This window comes from Sarcophilus harrisii, chromosome 6, assembly GCF_902635505.1.
Source record: "Sarcophilus harrisii chromosome 6, mSarHar1.11, whole genome shotgun sequence".
NCBI lineage: Eukaryota > Metazoa > Chordata > Mammalia > Dasyuromorphia > Dasyuridae > Sarcophilus > Sarcophilus harrisii.
Genome location: NC_045431.1, coordinates 144216213 through 144242509, shown reverse-complemented (window position 1 = coordinate 144242509; position 26297 = coordinate 144216213). Strand labels below are relative to the sequence as shown.

At 34.9% G+C, this 26297-nt stretch overlaps 1 protein-coding gene across 1 annotated transcript in view; it reads right to left on the bottom strand.

The window, feature by feature from the left end:
* Positions 1–26297, bottom strand: part of METAP1 (methionyl aminopeptidase 1) — a 77532-nt gene that overhangs the window by 43293 nt on the left and 7942 nt on the right. Inside the window, exon 2 of the mRNA XM_031943099.1 lies at positions 1313–1364. Within this exon, the coding sequence (XP_031798959.1) occupies positions 1313–1364 (52 nt within the window). The remainder of the gene's footprint in view (positions 1–1312; positions 1365–26297) is intronic.

The following is a 26297-nucleotide window of genomic DNA, read 5'->3' as shown; positions in this document are numbered from 1 at the left end:
TCAATTGCAACCATCACAACTGTCAATTAATTATGGCAGTCCTCTCTATGTGAATTATGATACTATCATGGATTGAAGTGCTTTTCCAAAGTGATCATGAGCTGATCTCAATCTTCCCCCCATTCCTTTTTAACTACATCTCCTTGGAACAACTTGACACTGCACCTCAGACTGGAAAGCTAGAGCAAGTCCAATCTGTACTGATGGCTGTAGAGTCAGCTTCTCTGTAACTTGGTGTCACAGTGTCCTGTGAGGATGTTAAACAATATTAACAATGGATAAGTTCAGATGAAAAACAAATGAAAAGAGGCTGCCTAATGACATCTAATGCTTTTTAGTACACTTTGACTACAAGATATATGTTATTTCAGTAGAAAAGAAAAAAAAAAGGTACAAAAAAGTGGGGTATTGCTATGCTATTACCCAATGGGCTATACCCATCCATGGGAGGAATAACAAATATGGCCACCATACCAAAGTTGAGTGGATATCCAAAGTAGGTATTCACTGCTTGAGGAATGTTTGAACAAACTGCTTCATGGCATATAAAAGAAATATAACTGTATCACAGAAAGAAATATGCAAAATTCAGAGAAACCTAGGAAAACTTGTATAGACTGATGCATAGGCAAATAAACAGAAGAAGCAGAACAATGTATACAGTGACTACCACAACATGAGGAGAACAATCCTAAAAATACCAGGACACTGAAATCTTGACTTCACAAGACTGATCTTACATGGGACACATATCTCTTATACAGAAGTATTGTTTTACAATATGTAAAGACATTTGTATGTAAGACATTGTCTATGTTCATCACTTTGGAATTACTGAGGTCATTAGACTGGTAATGTGATTGGTCAGTTTTCTTGCCCATAGAGACACTTGTGTGATGTAGCTGGGCAACCATTAGGGTCCACTGAGGTGATTCCCTGGACTACCAAAGGGGTTAACATAAAGTTTTAAGAATTCTTGATACTTAATTATGAGATTTGCAAAGCACTATGCACATATTAAGTGATTCAAATAAAGATCAACAAATTGTACAAATCTTAGCTCAGAAACATTATGAAATAATACCAAATATATTTCTTTTAGCAAAGCAAGAGATTTTTTTCCAACGGAATAAAAATCCAACCCAATTCACCCTACCACAAAAGCACGTACATCACTCATTCTGCTAGGCAATGGAAATACAAAGACAAAATGAAAATAAAAAGCATCTGTCCTCAAGGAGCTTATACTCCAGGGGAGTAAAATTTGAATAGAATGCTTATGATAATAGAAGAGAGATATGATTTTACTTACTTGCTTTCTTGTGTAGTAACTTGTGAGTGGCCCAGCTTCCCTTAAAACACTCCTAAAATTGCAAATATTATACAAGTTAGTGTTGTGCCTTCCTTAGTAGAAATATGTTGATATTTTGAGGAAAGAGAAGAACTTTGATTGCTTACATGGCCAAAAAGACCATGAATATTTGTGGCTTCTCTTGGTAAAAATATTAGGGAAAAAACAAAAATTCATGATCTCTGTTCAAATATTCACGTCAAAAAGCAGATAAAACAAGTTTAAACTGCTGGTAATAACAACAATATTCAAAGAGTTCTAGGTCATATTTATCGAATACTTGTTAGTATAGTTTCATTCTTTTCACTTCTCTTTATTTTAAGTATGGTCATTTGTCAAATTATAACAACAATTTTAAGCAACACCAAAGAGAAATAGGTGAATTTTGAAATGTGCACTTAAAATGAAAAGACAAGTGATTAACAGTTTATTTCACTATATTTTTCAATGGACTTTCCTTCAATGAGTTCAAGATGATATACAAATAACTCACATTGTATTAAGCCAAGAGCTTTCACATAAAGATGAAAGGAAAGGCAACTCAGTCAGTCACCAAATGTGTCACTCACTAGTAAGCATCTGCCACATATCTGTTATATATATATATGCAACACTGCTCAGTTCTGGGCATACAAAGTCAAAAATGAAAATGGTCTCTCAAGGAGTGACAGCTTATAGGAGACATAAATAAAGACATGGAAAATAAACAAAAAACAAGAGAAATAGGGAAGATGAACTCTATAAGATGATCATCACATTACTTAATTAACATTCAACCTAACTGTATCAAAATATCGTAAGGGCAATTAACAGGAAACTCCACTCTAGACCTGGCTTTCTCTCTTACTAATTAGCTGTGTGAGGGTAGATAAGTCTCTTGATTTGTCAGGGTCTCAAGTTTCCTTTCTTATTTGTAAAGCTAAGATATCACTTGCTCTAACTCACTATTTGGAGAATCAAACTATGTAATGTGAAATGAAACAGTTAAACCAAACTGAAAATTACAGCATGAATGAGGTGATTCAGACCAGTTCCAATGGTCTTGTGATGAAAAAAGCTATCTGCAGTGAGAAGACAGTGGGAACTGAATGTGGATCACAACATAGTATTTTTCACTCTTTTTGTTGTTTGCTTGCATTTTGTTTTTTTTCTCATTTTTTTCCCCCTTTTTGATCTGATTTTTCTGGAGCAACATGATATTTATGGAAATATAGAGAGAGGAATCGCACATGTTCAACATATATTGGATTATTTCCTGACTGGGGGAAGGGATGGATGAAAGGAGGGGGAAAAAACTAGAACACTAGGGTTTTGTAGAGGTGAATGTTGAAAATTATCTATGGGAGCAGCTAATTGGTGTAGTGGATAGAGCACCAGTCCTAAAGTCAGGAGGACCTGAGTTCAAATCTGGCTTCAGACACTTAACACTGCTTAGCTGTGTGCCCCTGGGAAAGTCACTTAACCCCAAATGCCTAAACAAAAAAATAAAAATAAATCTATGTACATATTTTGAAAATAATTATAAAAATTATAGCATGTTATTTTAATATTATTTCAGTTCAACAAATATTTATTAAATACCTACTACATGGAATGCATTCTGCTAGGAAATAAGTTTCTTTTGGGCACTGGGGTTTCACAACAATGATTTCATCTGTATGAAACAGTGATGTGTATAAACTCCTACTATGGATAGCTATTAGCAATACAACTTTAACTTAATGTGTTAAGAAAGCCGCCTGGGGCATTGAGAAGTCAAATGGCTAGCCCATCTTCACAAAGTCAGTTTGTATCAATTTGAATTCAAATTTTTATACTTTAAGGCCTGACCTCTGTCCAATATACCTTATTATTTCTTGGGCAAGTGAAGATACAAAACTTAAGAATGCCATTCCCTCCATGGAGTTTTTATAGCACAAATTTCTTATCTGCTTTTACTGTCACCACAATTTCAAATTTAACAAAAATCAAGAAAAGAAAAAATGAAAAAGGCAAATACATTGGCTAGGTGAAGTGGTCATTCTCAGAAATATTTGTGGAAGAGACCCCATATATGGAGGAAGGTTGAGCTAGATCAATGGCTTACTTCTAGATACCCTTCCAGTTCTAAGAGTCTATAATTTTGATAAAGATACTTTTAAAAATACTGGCAGATTTTTAATATGACCAAATCCACTGCTATTTCCGGGAAATAAAAATATAAAAAGTAATTAACAAAGCCATTCATGCAAAACCAAAAACAACATACTTAAGCCAGTACATTTAAGAAAAACAAAGTTATATAATCTGAATTTTTTAAATTTATAATAAATTCTCTTTTCCTTCCCCCCTTCCAAACTACTTTTACCTTTTATCTCTATTTGAACATTCTATAAGTGAGGGATTTGTTAACAAAAATGGAAAATACTATTTTAATTAGGTTAAAATAAAGTTATGCAGTTCTAAGTTCTCATCTTCCTTTTTCTAGTTCTTCATGAATTTGAAAGAAAATCAAGTTCTCCCTGCTTTTTCAACTTCATATTTTATAATGAATGAATTGGGGATAAAAAAGGTGCAAGCATTCTTTCAGTTTATAATTCAAATTTTGCTACTATGAATTAGACAGAGGCAGTTTCTACACAGTGATCCTGAAAAGAGGAGATATGGGTTCACACACAATATATGCCACCCAGTGACTATGATGGTGCAAGTTTTTCAAACCTCGGGGCCTCAGGCAACTGTCTTAGAAATTGTAGAGAAGGCTTTGGTAAAGGAAATTGGGAATTCCTTGTACCAATGCAATCACAGGTCTAATTCTTTTCTTATGATTCAAAATATATTTTACAAGTCTCCTTCCATGTATACTACTAAAAACAGAAATGGAGTGTTCCTGCATAAAAGATTGTACATATGTTTAATATTCCTAAATATTCTAATAACAGGTCGCTGGGAATGCCATAAGATTTAGCCCTAATAGTCAAATCAAGAAGAATATATTAAACATCTACCATGTTCTGTGCCAAGTGTTGAGGATAGCAAGAAAGGAAAAAAATGATATAAATCTATATATAGTATGAGCTTCAGGAGCTCTGAGTCTACTGGGGGGAGATAACCTGCAGACAACTATATACAAACAAAACATACACAGATAAACTGGGAAGAATCTCAGAGGACATTACAGGAAAAGCTTAATAGATAGTCCATAGTTGTGATTGTTATTTACATGAAACTTTTCCTAAAAGACTTATATATAATATGTTGCCTTGATTAAATCCACAAAAATCACACTGTACTTAAAAGGAATTTTGATTTAAAACATTTGTCAACAACTTTCTCAGCTATTTCTTGAAAAATAAATCAGAAAGCACTGATAAATTTGACATAATCTTGAAGCATTTTGCCATCCCTTTCTAATGCTATTTCAGCACATAAATATCCTTGCTAAAATGACCAATCAAAATAGAAGATTATGCTCTAGACTTGATTTGATCTAGGCAGAATTCAGGACTATTAACTTCCTTGATAATTGCTTTGCTTCTTCTTTTATTCTGGTCTTAAATCACAATAATATAAGTTAACTCATATTGAGTAGTCCATTAAAAGACAGATCTTCAGGAAAACTGAAATCTGTGCATACACAGGTCACATCTAATGCCTAGGCTGTTCTATTTTTAAGCCAAGTATAAGACTTTATACTTCTATTAAATCTTTATCTTATTTTATGTTGTCCAATGTTCTAGCCTGTTAAGATCATTTTGGATCTTGATCTGGTCCTCTAACATGTTAATGGTCCTTAACTATTTTAAACTTCATGAACAGTCAATAGTTATTTATTGATAATCTCAAAACTGATTCTTAGCATCACCTGTTAGTCATCAGTCACTGTCACTGGGAAGCAGAATGTTAAAAAGCACAAGTCTAAAGATTATATTATATTTTATGATTAGTCTCTGATGAATGGACAAAGAGGAAATTTCTTGAGTGCAAAGCAATGACTGTGGCTGCAGGGCAGTGTGGTTCCTCCACTAACAACAAGTTTATATTGAGACACACTTTACAAATATTATTTCATAACCTATGATGTAGGTGCTATTATGGCCCTATTTTATAGATGAAGAAACTGAAGCAGACAGAAGTTATATCACAGCAGAAGTTCGTCACTTGCTCAAAGTCAAGACACTAGCAAGTGTTTGAGGATACATTTGAACTCAGGTCTTCTTTACTATAGGCAAAGTGCTCAATTTACTACGTCCCCCAGCTGTATATTTATGAGGTTATAATTCATAAAGTGGTAAATCAAATTAAATGTTTGGGGATTTCATGAATTTTGCCTCAGTCAGACTCTGAGATTGCTTTAAGGCACTGGAAGATTAGAAAAAAAAAGAAATTGCAGTTGTGAAGAAACTGAAATAGGAAGCAATCCAGAAAATTAGCCAAGAATGTAAGATTCAATTGCTTTGTTGAGGAGCCTGTGCACTGGCTGGGGCAAGGCTGGATGAGCACTTTTCTGTTCTAGACTTCCAAAGTCATCTTGAGAACTGTTCGCTGCATCCTTCTTTGGTTTCAAAGGAAATCAGAAAAAAGCCAAGCTTGACATCTGTTCTGGTTCTCTGAATAGATTTGAAGCCAATTAGATAGCATTGGAATCTGGATGAGTGAGGAGCTGGCTTGGACTAGTCTTATACTGCCCAAGGGGCCAACCTAGAGTTTGGCTAAAGTTTGGTTTGGCCTGTAAAATTAGGTCTTACAGAAGTGATCTGACAAAAGATTATCCCCTGGTCTGGTTGTCCAGAGCCAAACTAGGGAGTTTTGCAGTTCCTAGGCTTAAAGAAAGGACATACAGTCTGTAAAGGGTGATTGTGAAGTAAAAGAACATATTGCATCCAAGACAGAGATCTGTCCAAGAGAAGGGGTAAAAAGGATCAAGGGGAGGCAGCAAGCAGTGAAATGGCTTTGCATCATATGTATGATTCCTGAAGAGATCAAAAGACATCAAGATGTGCAGTCCAGAGCTGAAAGCTGCTCTGAACACTTAGGTTTTTCTTATTACTGTGGCTCCCTGTTAAGAGGCATTTTAGGCTTCATAACTAAGTAGAACTAGATTCAGGTACAACTTGTGATATACATAGGCTGTGTGATTGATCAAATCAGTGCTCCAGGTATCTCTCTCAAGAATAAAAATTGAGAACATGCAGATTCATAGTTGTTGACCATTATTAACATGTTGACCAAGGAGATTCCCTCCTTATCAACAAAACTGCAAGTCTTATCCCTAGTCTTGTCCTGCAAAAATCAGGAGTGTGAAAAGGTCTGCCAAAGAGACTGTTGTTAAATTTAAGCCAAATCATGCCTAGAATATATAGGGGGTAGAAACTGGATGAAGAAGATTAAATAGTCACAAAGACAGGCAATGTGACCCAGGAGATAGAGCAATGGCTTAGGGTTGGATTTGAGTTTGATATTTTTAGATAGGTGAAGCACTCAAACTTGAGCAACCAGTTTCATCATCCTTAAAATGGGGGAATATATATCCTACCCACTTACATGGTAGTTGAGAGGAAAAGAGTTTGCAAAAACTAAAGTTGTCAAATGTTGTTGCTCATTGTTGCTGGAAATGATTTGCCAGCATTTTTTGTAGCAATGATCAATGGCAGTGTAACAATTATATTTGAACTCCACACCGTACTTTCTCATTGAAAATGGCTTTTAAGGGGAAATTAAGACTGACAGTGGCCCTAACAAAGTAAGACAAAAAGAAATCTACAGTGGAAGCAATAAAATCATAAAAGTCAGGAATTGCTTTTCTTAAAAAGGATTTCAAAAGAATGGTGAAATTATTGGATAGCATTTAGAGAAATAATTCATTTTGGACCCCTACTCTATTTCAATCAGTATTAACCAATTTGATAAAATCATATCAAAGTTCTGTATATATGGCCCCAGAGCTATGAGATACAGATTCTAAGTTCACTTGCTTAACTATAAGAAGTTAACTAAAAGCCTTCTACCCTTGTTTTGCCTTATAATTATGACCAAGCCCAGTTTGGCAGAAGTGACAATTACACAGAATGTCCCCCAAAATATTTTATGGGCAGCTAGATGGTAGAATGGATAGAGCACAAGCCCTGGAGTCAGGAAGACCTGAATTCAAATCTGGCCTCAGACATTTAACATTTCCTAGCTGTCAAACACTTGGCAAGTTACTTACCCTCAATTGCCTCACAAAAGGAAAAAATTTTTGTACCTCTGGACCAATCACTTGTCCAATAGGAGCAGATGACCATCTTAATACCACTTAGGTTATTGACTATGATGGCTTATACCATTTCTTCCTGCCCAAATTAAGGAGAAGCCCATCCATCTTATGTGGCAATATTCTTTGCTTCACCCAACTTGTGGTCCTGCTAATCTTTTTCTTATTCAGTAGAATTACTCCGTATTTGGTATAACTGTTCTGGAATGATGGGACATCTAGTCCTATAAAAATAGGGCCTTGGAAGGAGGAAGTAACTCAGATCACGAGGAAGATGTGAGATCCACTTCATTAGAGGGGATCATAGACCCTTTAATAAGTGCCATTGACTCAGATCTCTGCCTAAGTCGCTCTTACTGAAGGTGGGACAATTTTTATCTCCAGAATATTATTGTCATTTCTCCTCTCCCCCAAAAATGTGAGAAACTGTCATCAAAAGACCATTTCATATGCCTATTTTCACATCTCTACAAAATTATGAGGAAAGTAAGTCTACACACACACACACACACACACACCCCAAAGGTACCCTTGTTAAAAAATATGAAGGAAACACTTTCACAGATAATTTTCTACAGCAAGCTACAATTTCATATAATGATGAATGTGTAAATTCCATTGTGCTTACCAGTTATTCCTCCCTCTCCTCTACCAAAGGCACCTGATTCAACAGAGCAAAATACAGGTTTAAAGGCTTTTCTGCAACTAAGTGTCTTCCATGTACCAAAAAAACGTGCAATTTATCTGAAAGACACAACAATGGGGATTACCTTGTTCAAATGTCTTTTCATTAACAATTATCAAAGAAGACAGACTCCAACCAGACTTGTGAAAAATATATATCCCAATGACATGGAAAAATGTCCTACAGAAGGATAAAATGGAGTGATGTGAAAGAAGGGTCTCTGAAACATTCCAAGGTCTCCTCAAAAAGATAGCCATTCACAAAGAGATGAGCTAATAAATACAGAAAAAAATAACCATGGATATTAAAGGATGGTAGGCTACATAGATTATAAAAGTAAGTTAGATGGATGAATTAGTAAATGAGCCGAGTTAAGTATTAGCAAATAAACAAGCTAGGACCAAAGCTGAAAAGAAAAAGGAAAGCAGATTAAATTATTTTGGAGAAAATTAAATGCATTTTCAAAAATCATAAACTATTCCCTGAGGTTTTCTAATTTAAGCTATTCTCCCTATAAATGATCAAAATTAAATATTTATTAAACGCTTCCCAGATAACTCCATTCATAGGTATACTACCTATACTTGGATCATCTCCCTTCCATCTGAACTATGGTCTCTACCCCTGGGATTACTAGCTTTGTCTGGATTACTTGAATCCCCAGGTTTAGCACAGTGCTCCAGCACACAATTAAGTACTTAATAATTAAATTCAATAAACATTTATTCAGTACCTACGACTTCATGCTAGGCATTGTGCTAAGCACACTAGGAGTAAAAAGATATAAAAGACAGCACTCTCATGGAGCTCTTGTTTCACAGAGGAGAAAACATGCAAACAAATACGTACAAAGCAAGTTATATACAGGATATATAGGAAATAATTAACAGAGGGAATTAATAGAGGGGTTTGAGAAAGCTTTTTAGGAAGTAGGATTATAATTGATGCCAGGAAAATTAGTAGTTGAAATGGAGGAGGGAGAGCATTCCAGGCATGAGTGACAACAAACAGAGAATGCCTGGAGTGGAGAAACGAGGTATCTCACTTGTAGAAAAGCCAGATTAGTAAGCAATGCATGCACACTGGCTATGTCAATTTATCTACTCTCTTTCTATCTATAGTAGAAAGAGGCAATATGCTATGTGCTCAATGGAGATATAAAGTCAAGTTAAAACACTGGAACTGCTCAAATGACTTTTAGTCTAAACAGGGGGAAGGGAATAAAGAACATGGAGTGCATTCAAGGACCCCAGTGGGAGTGTTATGACCCTAAATTAACTTTTTTAACACAAAATTAACCATTGGATGAGAAGTGAGGGGAAAAAAAAGGTGTATCTGGGACTAAAGAAAAGAGATAGGCATTAAAGTTTAGGTAGAATCAGAGAAGGCTTTATAGCTAAGGTAGGACTGGTATTTTAAAAAATGGGTAGGAATTTAATATGGAGAGTAAGATGAGCCATTCTAGATCAGAGAAAGATCTGAGTAGGGAAATCCCGAATGAGGAATTCCACTCTCTAACAATGTAACTTTTCTTCAACTTAGAACCATGACTAAAACTGTGATTTCAGGGATCCTCTACACACTTAGTTAACAAGGACTCTTTCCCCACAAAATACTTTTATTTATGTAGGTTATGAGAAAGTAAACCATCTTAATATGATCATGTAAACAGTTTTGACCTGGTGAACTCTTAAGATCTTTGGACCGTCCACACCTGGTAAGCCTCTGCCTCTAGCATCACAAGGTGAAGTGACTTGTTCACAAGGAAAGCACAGCAGCCAACCAAAGTAAAGAATCTGTCTTCTGGCTCTAAGGTTAGTGCATGATCCATTCTGAGATGTTATCTTTTCTTCTATAGAAACCAAGAAAAATTATTTAGCCTCCCTGAGCCTAAATTTTGTATTCAAAAAGGGAAAGGATTAAATTAAACTCTTTTTCCAGCTCTTAAAACTCCATACTGTCTCAGACCTTGGGGGTTTGGGAAAAACAATGAGAATTTCTAAAAATCTGCTCTATTAGATTATGCTAGGCATTCTGTAATCAATCTAATTAGGTCATAAAGAATAAATGATTCCTCATGCCACTGGCATCCTACTTGTAGTCCATTATCAAAAACTATACTACCAGTATTTTTATCTATACAATTAAGCTGATGTACTTATTATACAATATTATATTGTTGTGAGCCAAGTCACTAGCTACATTTAGATATATTTAACAAATATCTGATTATCTGCTGTTTAGTATTGGGCTATATGTTTAGGAAAATATAAAAAAGTGAGAAGCAAAATCCTTGTTTTTATCAAGAGGCTTAAAATCTAGACAAAGAAAAGACAGACTCATGCAAGATGGAATAAGAATGCAAAAATTCAAGTATTGATTCAATGCAACATATGATTAGTGTGTCAAGTGAGTGGAGAGAATAGGACAAAACAGGTGGCAGAAACAAGATGAGGAGGGAATGTGCATGTGCGTGGGGTGGGGATAAGTGGGTGGGGTTGCAGATTTTGGGTGTTTTAGTGAAGTTGTGTCAAAATGTTGTCCAGGAAAATAACAAAAGAAAAAAAAAGATGTAGTTGACTAGTTTGGAAGTAGGGAAAGATTGTTGGAGGTAAACTAATGACAAAGCTAAAAGAAAAAAAAAAGGCTCAGGTTAAAATATGGAAGGCACCAAGTATCCAACAAAAAATCTAGGACCATCTCTAATGTTCCTGTTATTTTATTGTTTCCTTCATTTCTTGGTAGGGAAAGGGGAAGTTTTCAATAAACAATAACCTTCATCCAATACTATACCAATATACCACATATTAGTAACTGTTCCCTGTATTATATGAACATTTTTGTATACAAAGATGAATGCAGTTCAGTTTCATATTTACTGTGCTTTTTTGAATTTTTATTTTGCACTGAAAAACTGTTGTCTTATTCTTGGGGTGTTTGGATTCTTGTCGTATGTTCTTTTAAATACAAACTGGCTGGTGGTTGTCGTTCCTATTTGAAGAGAACCAAAATGTCATCAATATATTAGAGTTGTTATAATGTGCCTATGGCTGATCACACAGGTTGGACACAAATAACCCCTATGAACATTTGGGATAGCTTCTCTAATTCTGCGCATCTCACATTTCCTTTGAACTAAATCAATTCTGCTTTGTTCATAAAGCACGGAACCAGTGCTTTTATATAGAGGGTAGAATTAGTGACAATATTTTATGTACAGTTCTTCAGGAGGCTACAGTACTACATTCTATTCCTCACTGGTAATAAAGTTCGTTCTTTTTCTTTTTTTCTGAGGCAATTGAGGTTAAGTGACTTTTCTGGGGTCACACATTCTGGGGTAAATGTTAAAATGTAAAGTGGCTAAAGCCGAATTTCAATTCAGGTTCCCCTGCCTTTAGCATATGTTCTATCCACCATCTAGTTGCCCCTTTAAAGGTTCATCCTAACAATAGTTAAGAGATTCAAATTCTAAGCAAGTACTCATTATGAATAGATAAACCTCAAAATCATAATATTTTCAAAACAAGGAATAATTTCTGTAACAATTTATTATTGGACAAAATATAGTTTAGAAAGAAACCTTTGAATATTTTAAGAATATAAATAAATCTAATTTTTAAATGCTGTAAATATAGCTTTTACTCAATCATCTCTCAGATGTTATTAATTCAATGTTATTAATCAATTAAAGTGTTATTGCAACACTTTTTGGTCCAGACAAATTTCCAAAACTGTTGCTAACTTTGTGTGCTTTAATACCATGGGGCTGGTGTTCTATCAGCCTTATGCTGGAAATAACTATGTACCTATCATTAGCTATATGGGATTATATTGTAGATTTGTGACTTCTCATTAGAAAAGTGACTGAGTGTGATTCTTGATAAATCTTCATTAACAATTCACTCACTGATAATAGGCAGAAACTTGGTCCACAGGGTTTGGAGCAAAGAAGACCAAAGTCCAAATCTGGACTCATATACCTACTAGTTGTATGACCTTGGACAAGGTATTCTACCTGTTTGTCTCAGCTTCCTCATCTGTAAAAAATGTAAATGGGGATAATGACAGTACTCAACTTCTCGAGTTTCCAATGAAATGGAATAATGTAAAACTAATTACTATAAAGAGGCCTTTTCCTCTGAAACCCAATCATTAAAGAACTTGGGCTTCAGTGAAAACATTATACATTTCTATATGGTAGTATGTATATATAGTTGAACAGTAATTAACTTAAAATTAACACAAATCTTCTGGAAAATAATCATTATTATATTTTTTTATTTTTTTAAATACACAAAATACATATATATGTTTACACACACACACACACACACACACACACACACACACACACAATCAGTACCTTTTGCACCCCAGGATTTGTCCTTTTAAAAAAATCTATTATTTTAAAAGGGATGTGCCAATTTCTTAACTTCTATCACAGAAAAAAAGATTTAGTTATTCTTACTATTATGATAAGGTATTCAAGAAGTAAAATAAATCATGCCTTAAAAGCAAAATATACAAGGGGTTTTCACCATGGAGCTGTACTGATACTCTTTTACCAAACAGTGAACGGAAAAGTGTCATTTGAACTTCTAGTCACTATAATTTTATTTTTTAATGTCTGCAGGGAGCATATTACTTAAACAATTCTAAAGGGATAATCAAGCTCTAATTGAATTATTTTTGAAAGTATATAGTCAAATATTGTTTGTTTAAAACATCTTGTTCCATGAGGGCAGGGCATGGTTTGGGCATAGGTTCAAATACTCCCTCTCACACTGGCTAGCTCTGTGACCACATAAATTACCACTCATTCTCTCAGCGCCGCCCCCTCCCCTTTGCAACTCTGGAGCTCTCCAAGTTACAGATAACATCAATAGAAAAAGGTTCCCAAACACCAGTGAGATTACAAGGGCAGAAAGAAAGAAAAAACTTTACCCACAGCATAGTCAAACTAAAGCAAAGAATAATGAAATTCTATTATAATAAATTCAAACACCAACTGCTCCATTTACATAAGACCATGTCTCTCAGTGCCAAGCATATAGATGGCAACCAATAAAGGTTTATTAGTTAGATGGCACAATGGATGGAACACTACATTTGGGAGTCAGAAAGCTCTGGATTCAAATATAGCTTCAGACACTGTATTTACTCTGGAGAAGTCACTTAACTCCTCTGACCCCTAATTTCCCCATTTATAAAACAAGGATAATAGCTCCCACCTTTCATTAGTGTCTTAAGGATGAAATGAGGTTACATATTTAAAGCACTTTGCAAACTTTAAAATGCCATATAAATGCTAGCTATTAATTATTATGTGATAATTGAATTATTATTAATTTATAATCGACAAAAAGTAGATAAACAATCCTTAAATGTAATTCCTCTTATAAGTATGAAAATTGCTCTTTCAGATCACAATTTAGGTGGCTTAACACAACAGAAGAAGAATTGGACCCAGGAGTCATAAGATCTGGCTGTTCAGGTCCAGCCTTGCCACTTAATGCTTACATGGCACAGGTGAGTCCCCTACCCTCTCCAAGGGACTCACTGGATAAGTTAGAGTTGAAGAGGTCATTTTAAGCCATCTGGGCCAATTCCCTCAGCTTACAGACAAATAATTGAGCCCAGAATTAAGTGTTTTCTCCAAGATCAAACAGGTAAGAAACAGCAAGCCCAAGATTCTAACATAGATCTCTGACTTCACCACTGCAATTTACAATATTTTTTTTCAAAATTCATAAAAATAGGTAGGGTATTATTGTTTCTATTTAACTGTTGATGAAACAACTGGAGAAGTTGGAGATGCCAGGATCTGAAGCTGAACCTCTGGACTCCAAATTCAAAGAACTCCTTCTAATATTTAATGCAAAACATATGTAATACTTCTTCAAAGTAAACAAAAATGAAGACTAAATGGGCACATTTCCAGATATAAAATTAAAATGGAAAAGAAAAAAAGGGAAAAAAATCCCAGACTGTAGAGTTGCCAATGTAGCTTCTATTGCAGATTTTACCCACTGCCACACCTGACACTGATCACTACACCAAGTGCTGCTCTCTTTCCCTCAGCTCTTTTGTTCCACAAGATTTTGTTAAAAAACAAACAAACAAACAAAAAAACCCCACCACTATCTATTATGAGCACCTCTCTTAAGCCAGTCTTTTTCTGGAATACCCATTCCCAGTGTTACTCTTTGAAGATTGTCTTTTTCTTTTTATCTGTAAAATGAACTCAAGGTCCCAGAGAATAACTTTTGACAAGCTGGATTTCAACCTCCCCATTAGACAGAAAGCAGTTGTCACCTTTCAGTCCTACACAATACTACATCTACAATGCTGCAACTGATGTTTTATCCTCCACTGACTTCTGAGAACTAGCTCAATCACCAACCAACAACTTCATTAAGTGCCCAACATGTCAGACCCCATGATATACACTAGGAATTCGAATAAGGAAATTATACCACTCATAGTGAGTTTACATTCTTTTTTACAACATTGACCCTTGCAAAGCATTCTATTCCAAATTTCCCCCTCCTTCCCCTTACCCTATGCCATAGATGGCAGATAGTCCAATACATGTTAAATAAGTTACAATATATGTTTACATATTTATAGTTATCTTGCTGCACAAGAAAAATCGGATCAAGAAGGAAGAAGAAAAAAAAAAAAAAAAAACCCAAGAATGAAAACAAAATGCAAGCGAACTACAGAAAGAGTGAAAATGCTATGTTGTGGTCCATACTCAGTTCCCATAGTCCTCTCTCTGGATATAGATGGTTCTCTTCATCACTGAATAACTGGAACTGGTTTGAATCATCTCATTGTTGATAAGAGCCATGTCCATCAAAATTGATCATCATATAGTCTTGTTGCCATGTATAATGATCTCCTGGTTCTGCTCATTTCATTTAGTATCAATTCATGTAAGTCTCCTCAAGCCTCTCTGAAATCATTTTGCTGATCGTTTCTTATAAGACAATAATATTCTATAACATTTATACACCATAATTTATTCAGCCATTCTCCAATTGATGGCTATCTATTCGGTTTCCAATTTCTTGCCACTACAAAAAGGGCTGCCCAAACATTTTTGCACATGTGGGTCCCTATCCTTCCTTTAAGATCTCTTTGGAATATAAGCCCAGTAGAAACACTGCTGGGTCAAAGGGTATGCAGTTTGATAACTTTTTGAGCATATTTGCAAATTGTTCTCCAGAATGGTGGGATCCATTCACAGTTCCACCAACAATGTATCAGTGTCCCAGTTTTCCCACATCCCCTCCAACATTCATCATTATCTTTTCCTGTCATCTTAGCCCATTTGAAAGATATGTAGTGGTATCCCAGAACTGTCTTAATTTGTATTTATCAGATCAATAGTAATTTAGAGCACCTTTTCATTTGACTAGAAATAGTTTCAATTTCTTCATCTGAAAATTGTCTATTTGTATTCTTTGACCATTTGCCATTTGGAGAATGGCTTGATTTCTTATAAATTTGAGTAAATTCTCAATATATTTTAAAAATCAGGCCTTTATCAGAGCCTTTGATTGTAAAAATGTTTTCCCAGTTTATTAGTGAGCTTACATTCTAATGTGTGTGGCAGGTAATAAGAATGTGTGTGTTTCTGTGTGTAACCCAACTCTAAGGGGTTTTCCTAGTCACTACTTGTATTCTTTTCTCTAGTGCTTTTACACACATAACACACACACTTCAAATTTCTTACTTTAAAGTTCAGCTCAGGCCCTTCCTCATAAAGAAGTCTTTCTTGGTGTCTTCAATAGTTATTCTTCTACCCCCTTCCCATTATCTTGCATTTACCTATCTGAACACCTATCTGCTACTTCTACAATCACTTCTTGGAGGAATATAAGCTCTCTGAGGACAGAGACAGTTGTCTACTTTCTCTTTGTAAGACTACCATCCAGCACAGCCTTTACACATAGCAGATTCTTTTTTAATTTTTTAATTAAATTTTAAAGTTGTTTAATTGAATTGCACAGTAGTGACTTGCTTTACTTCCTTTAGTCTATGGATTTATTTTTATTTTACTTTATGTGAAAGAAGTATAAAAAAAAAAAAGTCTTACAAAGCATTATTTAAGTAAATTATTTCATTTGATGACAAAAGTCCACACTGTCGTATAGCAGGAAATAATCTAAAACAAAAATTGTAAGTGTTGACAATCTATATAGATTTCAATCATTTTTCAATTGTGTTCAAATCTTCATGACTCTACTTGGGGTTTTCTTGACAAAGATACTGAACTGGTTTGCCATTTCTTTCCTCCAATCCATTTATAGATGAGGAATTGAAACAAGCAGGAATAAATGACTTGCCCAACATCACACAGATAGTATTTAAGGCTAGATCTAAACTCATGAAATAAGTCTTCCCTTATTCTAAACCCAATGCTCGCTCTATCCACTATGCCATTTAATTGCCCAAACTACAATTGAGCACTAATGAAATTACAGGTCTGTATGAGGAGAGAAAAGGATTCACAAAGACTCCCTAAGCATTATTATAATATCCGTTCGTTACACTTGATGAACAAAACAATGCAGCAGAGTATACTGAACCTGAACGAATGAAAGAACTAAAGAAAAAGCATTTTTATAAAATACTTTGTGTGTCAGGTGCAATGTACATTCTAAGGATACAAACAGAAGCTAATAAAATAGTCTTTGCCTTTAAAAAGCTTACATTCTAATAAAGGAAGAAAAAACATAAAGAAAAACTAAAAAAAAAAAAGGAGGGGGAAAGGTGTTAATAAACTACAATTTGTAAATGGTTGGAGGTGAAGATACGCCTGCTTCAGGCCAAGATAAGATGAAAGTTCCCCATTAGATCTCAGAGCTTGGGGAAAGAGACCAAATTCCAGAGGATGGAGGCCAAAGACAATGACTTGAATTCCTGAGGATCTGGGTACAGACAGCACTTCTGATATTACCTGTAACTAAATTTCTAAGACTCTAATAAACAAAGAAGTTGAGGGGTTAGATATTAATATATCCAATATCAGCTACAAAAAAAAAAAAAAAAAAAAAAAAAAAAAAAGAAAAGAAAAGAAAAAGAGAGGCAGTTCTATTAATTGTCCCTTTGTAGGATAAAAGGGAAAGAAGTGAAAACAATAATAATCAGGGTCAAATACTGTCAAAATATCACAAAAAGTAATTTTAAAATCTCTTTTTAAGGTTGCAAGTTCTAAACTCTAGATATCCAGGCTTATTCATATTCAGTCTTATTCATATCTAATACTGGATTCTTCTTTGAAATATGGGGGAAGGACTCATTGGATCTGATTAAAAGTTTAGGAGATTTACCTGCATCCTGAATTGTCCAAACAATTGCTGCTAAAGATCATTATTACCACATGGTATTTTCATAACTTTAGGCATTATTGGATTTTAATAGAATTGTCAGAAAATGGACACCAACCAGGAAAAATCACATATGAAAAAAGGATATGAGATTAAAGATTTTCAGAATTAAATCATTCATGTAATGACTAATACTTTGAAATGATTGATATAACTATAATTACAATGTTAATAGAACTATGTCCAATTAAATTAAGTGGTAGGATCATGAAGCTTCTTTAAAGTAGTAAAGACTAACTACTAAATTCCATTGAAGCCAGCATTGGAAATCTAGCAGGGAGGGGCTTTTGAAATTGATACGAGACATCATCCCAAACCTCCTTTCACTGTCAGTCCTTAAGTCCTTAAAAAATAAAAATTGAAGAATGAATGGCTCTTCAACACAACATTCATGTTATGTTCCCAACAAAAGTCAAACAAGCTCCATCCTTTCAACTATAACAAACACCATGTCTTGATAGAGACAAAAATATTCCTCTAAACTTGAGGGTTTTTTTAAATATTTTAATTTTACCTAAAAATTTGAAAAAAAATTTAATTAAAAACAAAAAAATTAATCCTTTGGATCGTGAAAGAATGTTTCTCAAATATATTGTTTAAGATAATGAAGCACATACTCCTCCTAGGAGCAAGAAAGGTAGGGGCAGAATGGCACATATTTACTCTTTGGTCGTTTTTCCTTAACTGCTTTTCTTCCATTACAAGGGGAAGTTCATATGTTGGGAGGAGTGGAGAGGAGGAAAGAAGAAAAAAATCAGAAAGCATACTAAAACTAAAATTAAACTTAGTTCTAAACAAACTAAAACTAAAAAGTATTTTTAAAAGATATTTTTAAAAATAGAAAAGGGGCAGCTAAGTGGCACAGTGGATAGAGGACCAGCCCAGGAAGACCTGAGATGATGACCTCAGACACTTAACACTTCCTAGCTGTGTGACCCTGGGCAAATCACTTGAGACCCCAATTGCCTCAGCAAAAAATCAAACCAAAACAAAACAAAAAAGAAACAAATAGAAGAGAAATAAAATACATTTTTTTACATCCCTATTTTCTTTCCCCTAATGGTATGTAAATTTCTTGTGACCAGGGACTGTCTCATCTTTTCCTTTCTATATCTAGAAATTTTATTGCAGGAACAACTGTCATTTATATGTAGATATACCCCAGGATTTTGTCCCGGGTCTTTTCTCTCTCCATACTCTCAGTGACCTCATCAACTCTCATGGGTTTGACTATCACTTCTAAGTGATGATTCTCATATCTATATACCTAGTACTAGTATCTTTCCTGAGCTTCAGTCCAATCTCACCACTATTCGACATTTCAGACAGGATGTCCCATCAGCCTTCCAATCACTTAGGTTTGCAATCTAGGAGTCATCCTAGACTCTTCACAAACCCAATGAGTTACTAAATCATATACATTATTCAAACTCTACCAACCACTATCACTTCCAAGAGTAAAAGGTGAATGTTTAACAATTGGGTCGGGGGAGGGAAGGAAGAGGAGGAGGGGCCCAAAGAACTATCAACACATTTTTAGATTTAATCTGCATTAATACCTCAATTACCCTCTCAAGACTAAAGCCCTGATTTGTCATAGTTGCCAACTTCAGAGGTATAATGTTCACAATAAAAATTTAGCTATCATATAAGTTGGATTTATAGGAATAAAGTTTTCTTTCTTTCCATACAACTACTACCCTAGTTCTGGCCTTTATCACTTTATTATTTCTTTCATGAATTATTTGACATTTCCCAATCAATCTTCCTGACCCCTTACAGCTACTCAAGTAATTTTCCTAAAGCGTTCTTCTGATAAAATGAACTACAGTGACTCCCTCAGGGATCAAATATTCTCTGGCATTTAATGTACTTCACAACCTGATGCCAACCTGACTTTCCAGGATTATTGTATTGCTCTCCTTCCCAAACTGTACTGCAGAGCCAAAATAACATGCTTTGGGGGATTCCTCAAAATATGGCAATTCATCTCACAAGCCAGGTAAGATGGGAAACTAGGCACCCTGAGAAAGAGATAGAGGACAGAACACACCAGTCAAGTCAAGCCACTATCCCCTCCCTTGACCATCATCTCTCCTAAGATCTCCATGAGCCTGGAAAATAACAATGTTTCCAGCTCGGTGCCCAAGACACCCTTCCAACATATTCTTTTATAATTCATTCAGAAATCACCTTCTTTGTAAAGATAATTTGCTCTTTTCTCTTGAAAGATTATTTACTGGGGCAGCTAGAGATGGTTGTATAAATAGAGCCCTGGACCTGGAGTCAGGAATACCAGAATTCAAATTCTCTGTATGTAATAGGCATTTTTCATCCCAAATCTATTGGAATTGCCTTGAATCACTACATTGTTGAGAAGATCACTACAATTGATCATCACATAATCTTTTTTGTTACTGTGTACAATGTTCTCTTGGTTTTGCAAACTTCACTCGGCATTATCCAGATTTTTCTGAAATCAGCCTGCTTATTATTTCTTATAGAAAAATAATATTCCATTGCATTCATAAACTATAACCTATTCAACCATTCCCCAATTGATGGGCATTTGCTCAGTTTCCAGTTTCTTATCACCACAAAAAGAGCAGTTACAAACATTTTTTGCACATGTGGGTCCTTTCCCCCTCTTTCATGATCTCTTTCCGATAGTGTCCCAGTAGAGACACTGCTGGATCAAAGTGTATGTGCAATTTTATAGCCCTCTCAGCAGAGTTGAACAAACTTTCTTATTTTCATTTAATACCTTCACTGAGGGTATACTCCATTTATGTCTACGTTATCATAAAACTATCATACAGATGAGCAAACAGGCATATAGATGAATGATCTTTGGGTCACTTTTTTTGGTAGATTTTTTTTTCCCATTATGCCTTTAATATTTTCTTCACTTACCTTGAGTTTCTCTCAATGCCTTTACAGTCGTGCTGTGTGAAGCACAGATTTTATAAATTGTCGGTCTAGTCTAGCTATTGTTTTTGGGATTGGAACACAAGGTTTTGTAGGGGTTAATGTTGAAGAATTATCCATGCATATGTTTTAGCTTTAATTAAAAAAAAAAAATAAAATAAAATATGGTTCCATGTTCAGTGCATTATTATTGTTGTTCAATCATGTTGGAGGGGGGGACAGAAAACTGAAAACAATTTTATATTTAAGTTTAATAGATATGAAGGTGAGCACACACAGAGAATTTCTAAGGTTAAAACAGGTTCCTAAATCATGAGGTGCCTCCTAAATTTCAATAAATATTAAGAAACAAATGTAATTGGTGGAAAACTACAGTAGAGATACCATGTGTTCCAGAAAGCCAATATTTGTAAAAGGTTAAAAGAATCATTATTTAAATTTGGAGATTTGGTTATATTTTTAGTTAACATTAAAATAATGATTAAAAAAACACTTTTTTAGTTCCCCAAAAAGCCCATTTCTTGTTCTACTTGGCCCACTATGCCTTGCAAAAGGATCCAGTGTGAAAAATACAAAATCTGTCATCAAAAAATTTGTGTTCTTTGAATTTTAGCTGTCATCTTCTACTGGTATAACCATGGATAAGTCATTTAAATTCTATAAGCATTAATTTTCTCATCTACACAATGTGCACAATCTACACAATGGGGTTAGAATTTTTAAATAGTTTTTGCTATAGAAATTCAAAAAGGGGAAATTATTTTAGGTTCTTTTGGTCTGGAAAGGTTTTTTTTTTGACGTGGATATTGAAAAGCAAAAAATATCAAAGAAGAAAGAGGAGCAACACTTTACCACTGCAGATGAAGAAGGTCAAGTCATGATTGGGGTAAATGCCCTATCTATACCTTACTACCTCCTATCATTACTGTTATTCAGACAGTGGAAGTTCAGTGGGAAAAAACTATTTGTTCAGGACTACCCAAATATGCTGACAATCAAGGAAGATTTCTAAAATTTAGGGGAATTCCATTGAATTCTGTGACAAAGTGGAATTCACTGCACCATCAAAGGGATGCCTATGTAGCAAACCAAATTCTGAGAAAAGGTGACAGGCTTTATATGTCATTAATCTTACTGATCTTCCTAAAGCACAGATCTGACTATGCCACTTTCTCAGTGAATAAACTTCCTTGGCTCTTTCTACAAAATCATCTAAAAATTCTTCATAACCTGGTTTTTTTTCTACCTTTCAAGTCTTCTTATACCTTAGTACCTTCCATAGACTCTTCAATATAGTGACACTAATCTCCCTGCCATTTTTGAAGAAAAGACTCCATCTCCCAATTCTATGCATATTCACTGATTGTCCCCCTTCCCCATGCCTGAAATTTTCTCCTTCCTCATCTCCTCCTCCTTATCTTCTCTCAAGTTCCAGCTAAAATATTATCCCAAGAAGGCTTTCCCAAACCCCTTTAATACCAGTGCCTATCCTCTGATTCTCTGCAATTTATACTAGATATAAAAGTGTGGCCTTCTCCATCATACTCCAGAATGCTCATCACTGAAAAATCCCATCATCCTAAGACTGAAACATCCTTCATACCCACATTTTATCAACATCCTCACCTTTCTGATTGGAGAGCAGTCCTAGGCTCCAAAAACCTCCATTTAAAGAGGTAGCCCAATATAGTCATTTCCCATCAGCTGCATGAGCTTCCTCACCTCCTTTTCAACTTCTTCTTCTATAATCTCATCACCCATTTGATTATAATGTCCCTAAAGGCAGGGAAAATCCTTTGTTTTGGTATCCTCAGTGGTGACTAACACATATAAGGCCCTTAATAAATGTTTAAGATTAATATTTTTTTTATATCGTATTGTCTCCCCAATTAAGACTGTGAGCTCCTTGAGAAAAGAGTCTGTATTTTGCCTTTCTTTGTATGTCCAGCACTTAACACACAGTAGGCTCTAAATAAATGATTGTTGATTTGAAACTAAATAAAGGCTATCCTATACGCAAAGGAAAAAGTTTTTTATCATTGTAACTCATTAAAAGACCCTACACTTTTCGAAAATTCGTCTATAAAATATATATAATGGAATATATACACATGCACATATACTATATCTATTAGTATAATAATAGGCATAAAATAAGTTCTGACTGTCCTTCATTATTTCTCTTCTGCCATCTTTTCAACAGCCTAGAAGACATCTCAATATCAAAAGCTTGATTATGTTTAATTAGCTCATCAAAACCCCTAAAAGTTCTTGCAGAACTAAAGTAATGCCAATTAGTTGAATAGACTGGATAATCTTTCATGTCCTTTGCAGTATGCAAATATTCTAGAATCATTGTTGGAGCTCCAGAACACATGACCTTATCCAAAAGGCAAATTCCTTCTTCACGCTATAGCACTGAATTCTGGTTTCCAGGATCCAAACAGCAAAATGACGACTTATTCTCATTATTTCCAACTTCACAGAATTCAGCCAGACTAAATGGAAATGCCTTAAATCCCTGTCTAAAGGTTCAATTCAAAGGGAAAAAAGATTCACCTCTTTCTTTTAAAAGCATAATTTAGTATTAAGTGTACCCATTTCTATTCTGTCCTGGTCTCATGGGGTGCTCTACAAATAATCATTAGCGACAATAGGTCTGGGAAATTCAGTTAAAAGATTAGTTTAGAAAACTTAAGCTATAATAATATTGATTGGCATATCCATCCCTCACTGTTATGAATTTTCATTTTAATGAACTAGATATATTTGCCTATTTTTCATTATATGGATTTATTTTCATCATAACAAATTCTTCCATATAACAGATATATACATACATAGAGGAATAGATACAATGCACAATGTAGTAGAAAATAACACTCATTAAGTACTTCCACTATTCAGTCTGCTGATAACAAGTTTGTCACATGCACCCTAAAAAGACAAAAACTTTCTGCTGTGTCTAGATACTCATTTTGCTTTTTTGCTTTTTCCTTCATCTTTGGCAGCAGACTGCCTTTCCAACACTCACATCATTATTTTTTCCTTTTGGTAAATAGTTATATTTATGATTTTTATTTATTATATTTATTGATTTTAAGGAATGTGTTATTTTATTATACCTGATGACAAAGGAATACTTTTATAATAGCAATATATATAGTCTTTAAAGTTTGCAAAGCATTTTACACATTATCTCATTTGATCCTCCCATCAACTTGGTTAAGTAGGAATTATCATGTCCATTTTGTAGATAAGAAAAATGTGGCTGACAGAGGTTAAATAACTTGCCTAGGGCCACACAGACGGGGGCAGAATTTGAATTCAGGTTTTCCTGATTCCAAGTTCAACCCTAACTTCACTATGCCCCCAAGTTGCCTCTTTATAAACTGATAAGCATTGGGAGCTGGGGGAAGTGTCCCAATACCATAAGACCAGCATAATAACATCATTAGGTTTTTAGAGAAAATTTTCAACCAAATCTTTTGAGGTAAGAGAAACAAAACCAATTAACACTAACCTTTTGCTAAAGTGAGCTCTATTCAGTGCAAAATCTAGTTCCATCATTTTCCAGCAAGTTACTTCACTATTTTCCCCATTCATTTTAGAATTCTACCTTATTAAGTTTTTGTAGAATGAGTTTTGTCTGTAGAGCAAGGAACGGGCATCCATTTCAAAGAAGGATAACAAGGACTATAAAGAGATGAGACATGCTCTGGAAAAATCTGGTACAGAAATCAAAGGTGGGTAAATGGCTTGGAAACAGTTTTAGGATAGAAATCAATTACTGCCTTCAAGTACTTGAAAGGCTGTGCAAGGAGACATTAGAATTTTTTTAATTGGTTCAAGAGAACAGCATGACTTAGCAGGAAGAGTGGTAAACCTGGAAAAGGGGAGACCAGGTTTGAATGCTTGCTCTTGACCCTTGCTATCTGTGTGACCTTAGTTTTTCTAAAGAAAAAAATCTAACACACCAGATGAGTTACCTCATCTGAAAAATGATCTGTCAGTTGGATTAAATCAGAGGTTTTCAAACTAATGGTCTCCAGCTCTAAGACTAAAATGTAATTGGAATGTTTAAAAAAATTAACATATTATATTACATTTGTGATGTTCTGATCAATATGCAACTAGCAGGAATCATTTCTATTTGAGTTTGATCCCAATATGGATGACCCTTCTAGTTTTCAATCTAGGATTACAAGATCTAAGATGTTATGATTCTACATAATAACAGAGAGGCAGCCTTTGATATAAGGAAAAAACTTACTTAATAATGAAAACTAGTCCAAGATGGCAGAGGATGCCTCAGGGAGAAAGTCTTCAAGCTGGATGTCCCATCCACAATCAGGAACATTATGAGCCAGGATTTCCTCTCAGAGGCAGGTTGGATTAGATGTCCTCTAACATCTCTTCTTATACTGAAATTTTGATAAGGATATCAGGCTTTTTTTTTCCTTGTTAATTCTCTTATATTCACTTCTCTCCTTCCTTCTAATTCTCCCCTGGACTTTCCAAGTCCTCCAAGGAAATCTCTCTTACTACCCCCTTCCTGATTTTAGGATCTTGCCATTTTTGTCTCTAATTAGTCTCTTTCTGCTCCAGTCTTTCCATGTTATCTGACTTTTTTCCCCCATGTCCTCTCCTTAAAGAAATTACAATAGTGCACTACCACTTCCTATTACACCAACTATAAATATATCAACTATTTGCCAACAGGCACAGTTTTTTGTTTTTTTTTTTAACTAATCTTTGCCTCATTGTCATCAAATCCAGGCATTTTATTAGTCACATGAATTGCTATTCTACAAAACAGCTGTTGCTCTATGGGGAATCTCCCTACACAGATTTAATACATACATGTTGTTTCCCCATCTTCATGCCTTGAAACATATCAATCCTTCCAAGGCAAATATCTTCTTCCCTTCTCTCCATTAGTTCATATGTACATATATATAAATGCCAACTTCAGTTGTCCTCATCTATACCTAACCACTGGACCTGGATGGTTCTGGAGGAGAAAGAGCAGGTGAACTTGCCCAGCCCTCCCTCAGATTTACTTGCATGTCAAGGCACCTTTCTTCCCTGATGTCACAGTCCCTTTGAGAATGAGGACAAACACTGCCACCTACAAACCTCATCTTCAAAATCTTGAACAGCTAGCTGGGGTGGCAGAGTGGATAGAGCCAGGCCTGGAGTCGGGAATACCTGAGTTCAAATCCAGCCTCAGACTCTTACTAGCTATGTGACCTTTGGCAGGTCACTTAACCCTCAAATTTTCTTATCTGTAAAATAAGCTGGAAAAGGAAATGGCAAATCATTTCAGTATCTTTGCCAAGAAAACCCTAAGTAGGGTCACAAAGAATTGGATACAAATGAAAATGACTGAACAATAAATTCAAAATCTTGTGTATAATCTACCACAAAAGTAGGTATAACTAGAAAAAAGGATAACTCATCTGTGCTGGTTAACTTGACCTCAATCTCTTTATCTGTAAAATGGGAATAATAACAACAATAATAATGGCATCACGTACACCAGGGGGTAGACGCAAGCACTTTGTAAATCATAAATATACAAATATACACTATTACTATTATATGTGTACCCTGACTTGTTATTATGTATACATTCTGCTAAACTTAATAACAAGCCCTATCTCTCACACCTTTCTGTATCCCTAGTACCTATATGCCTGT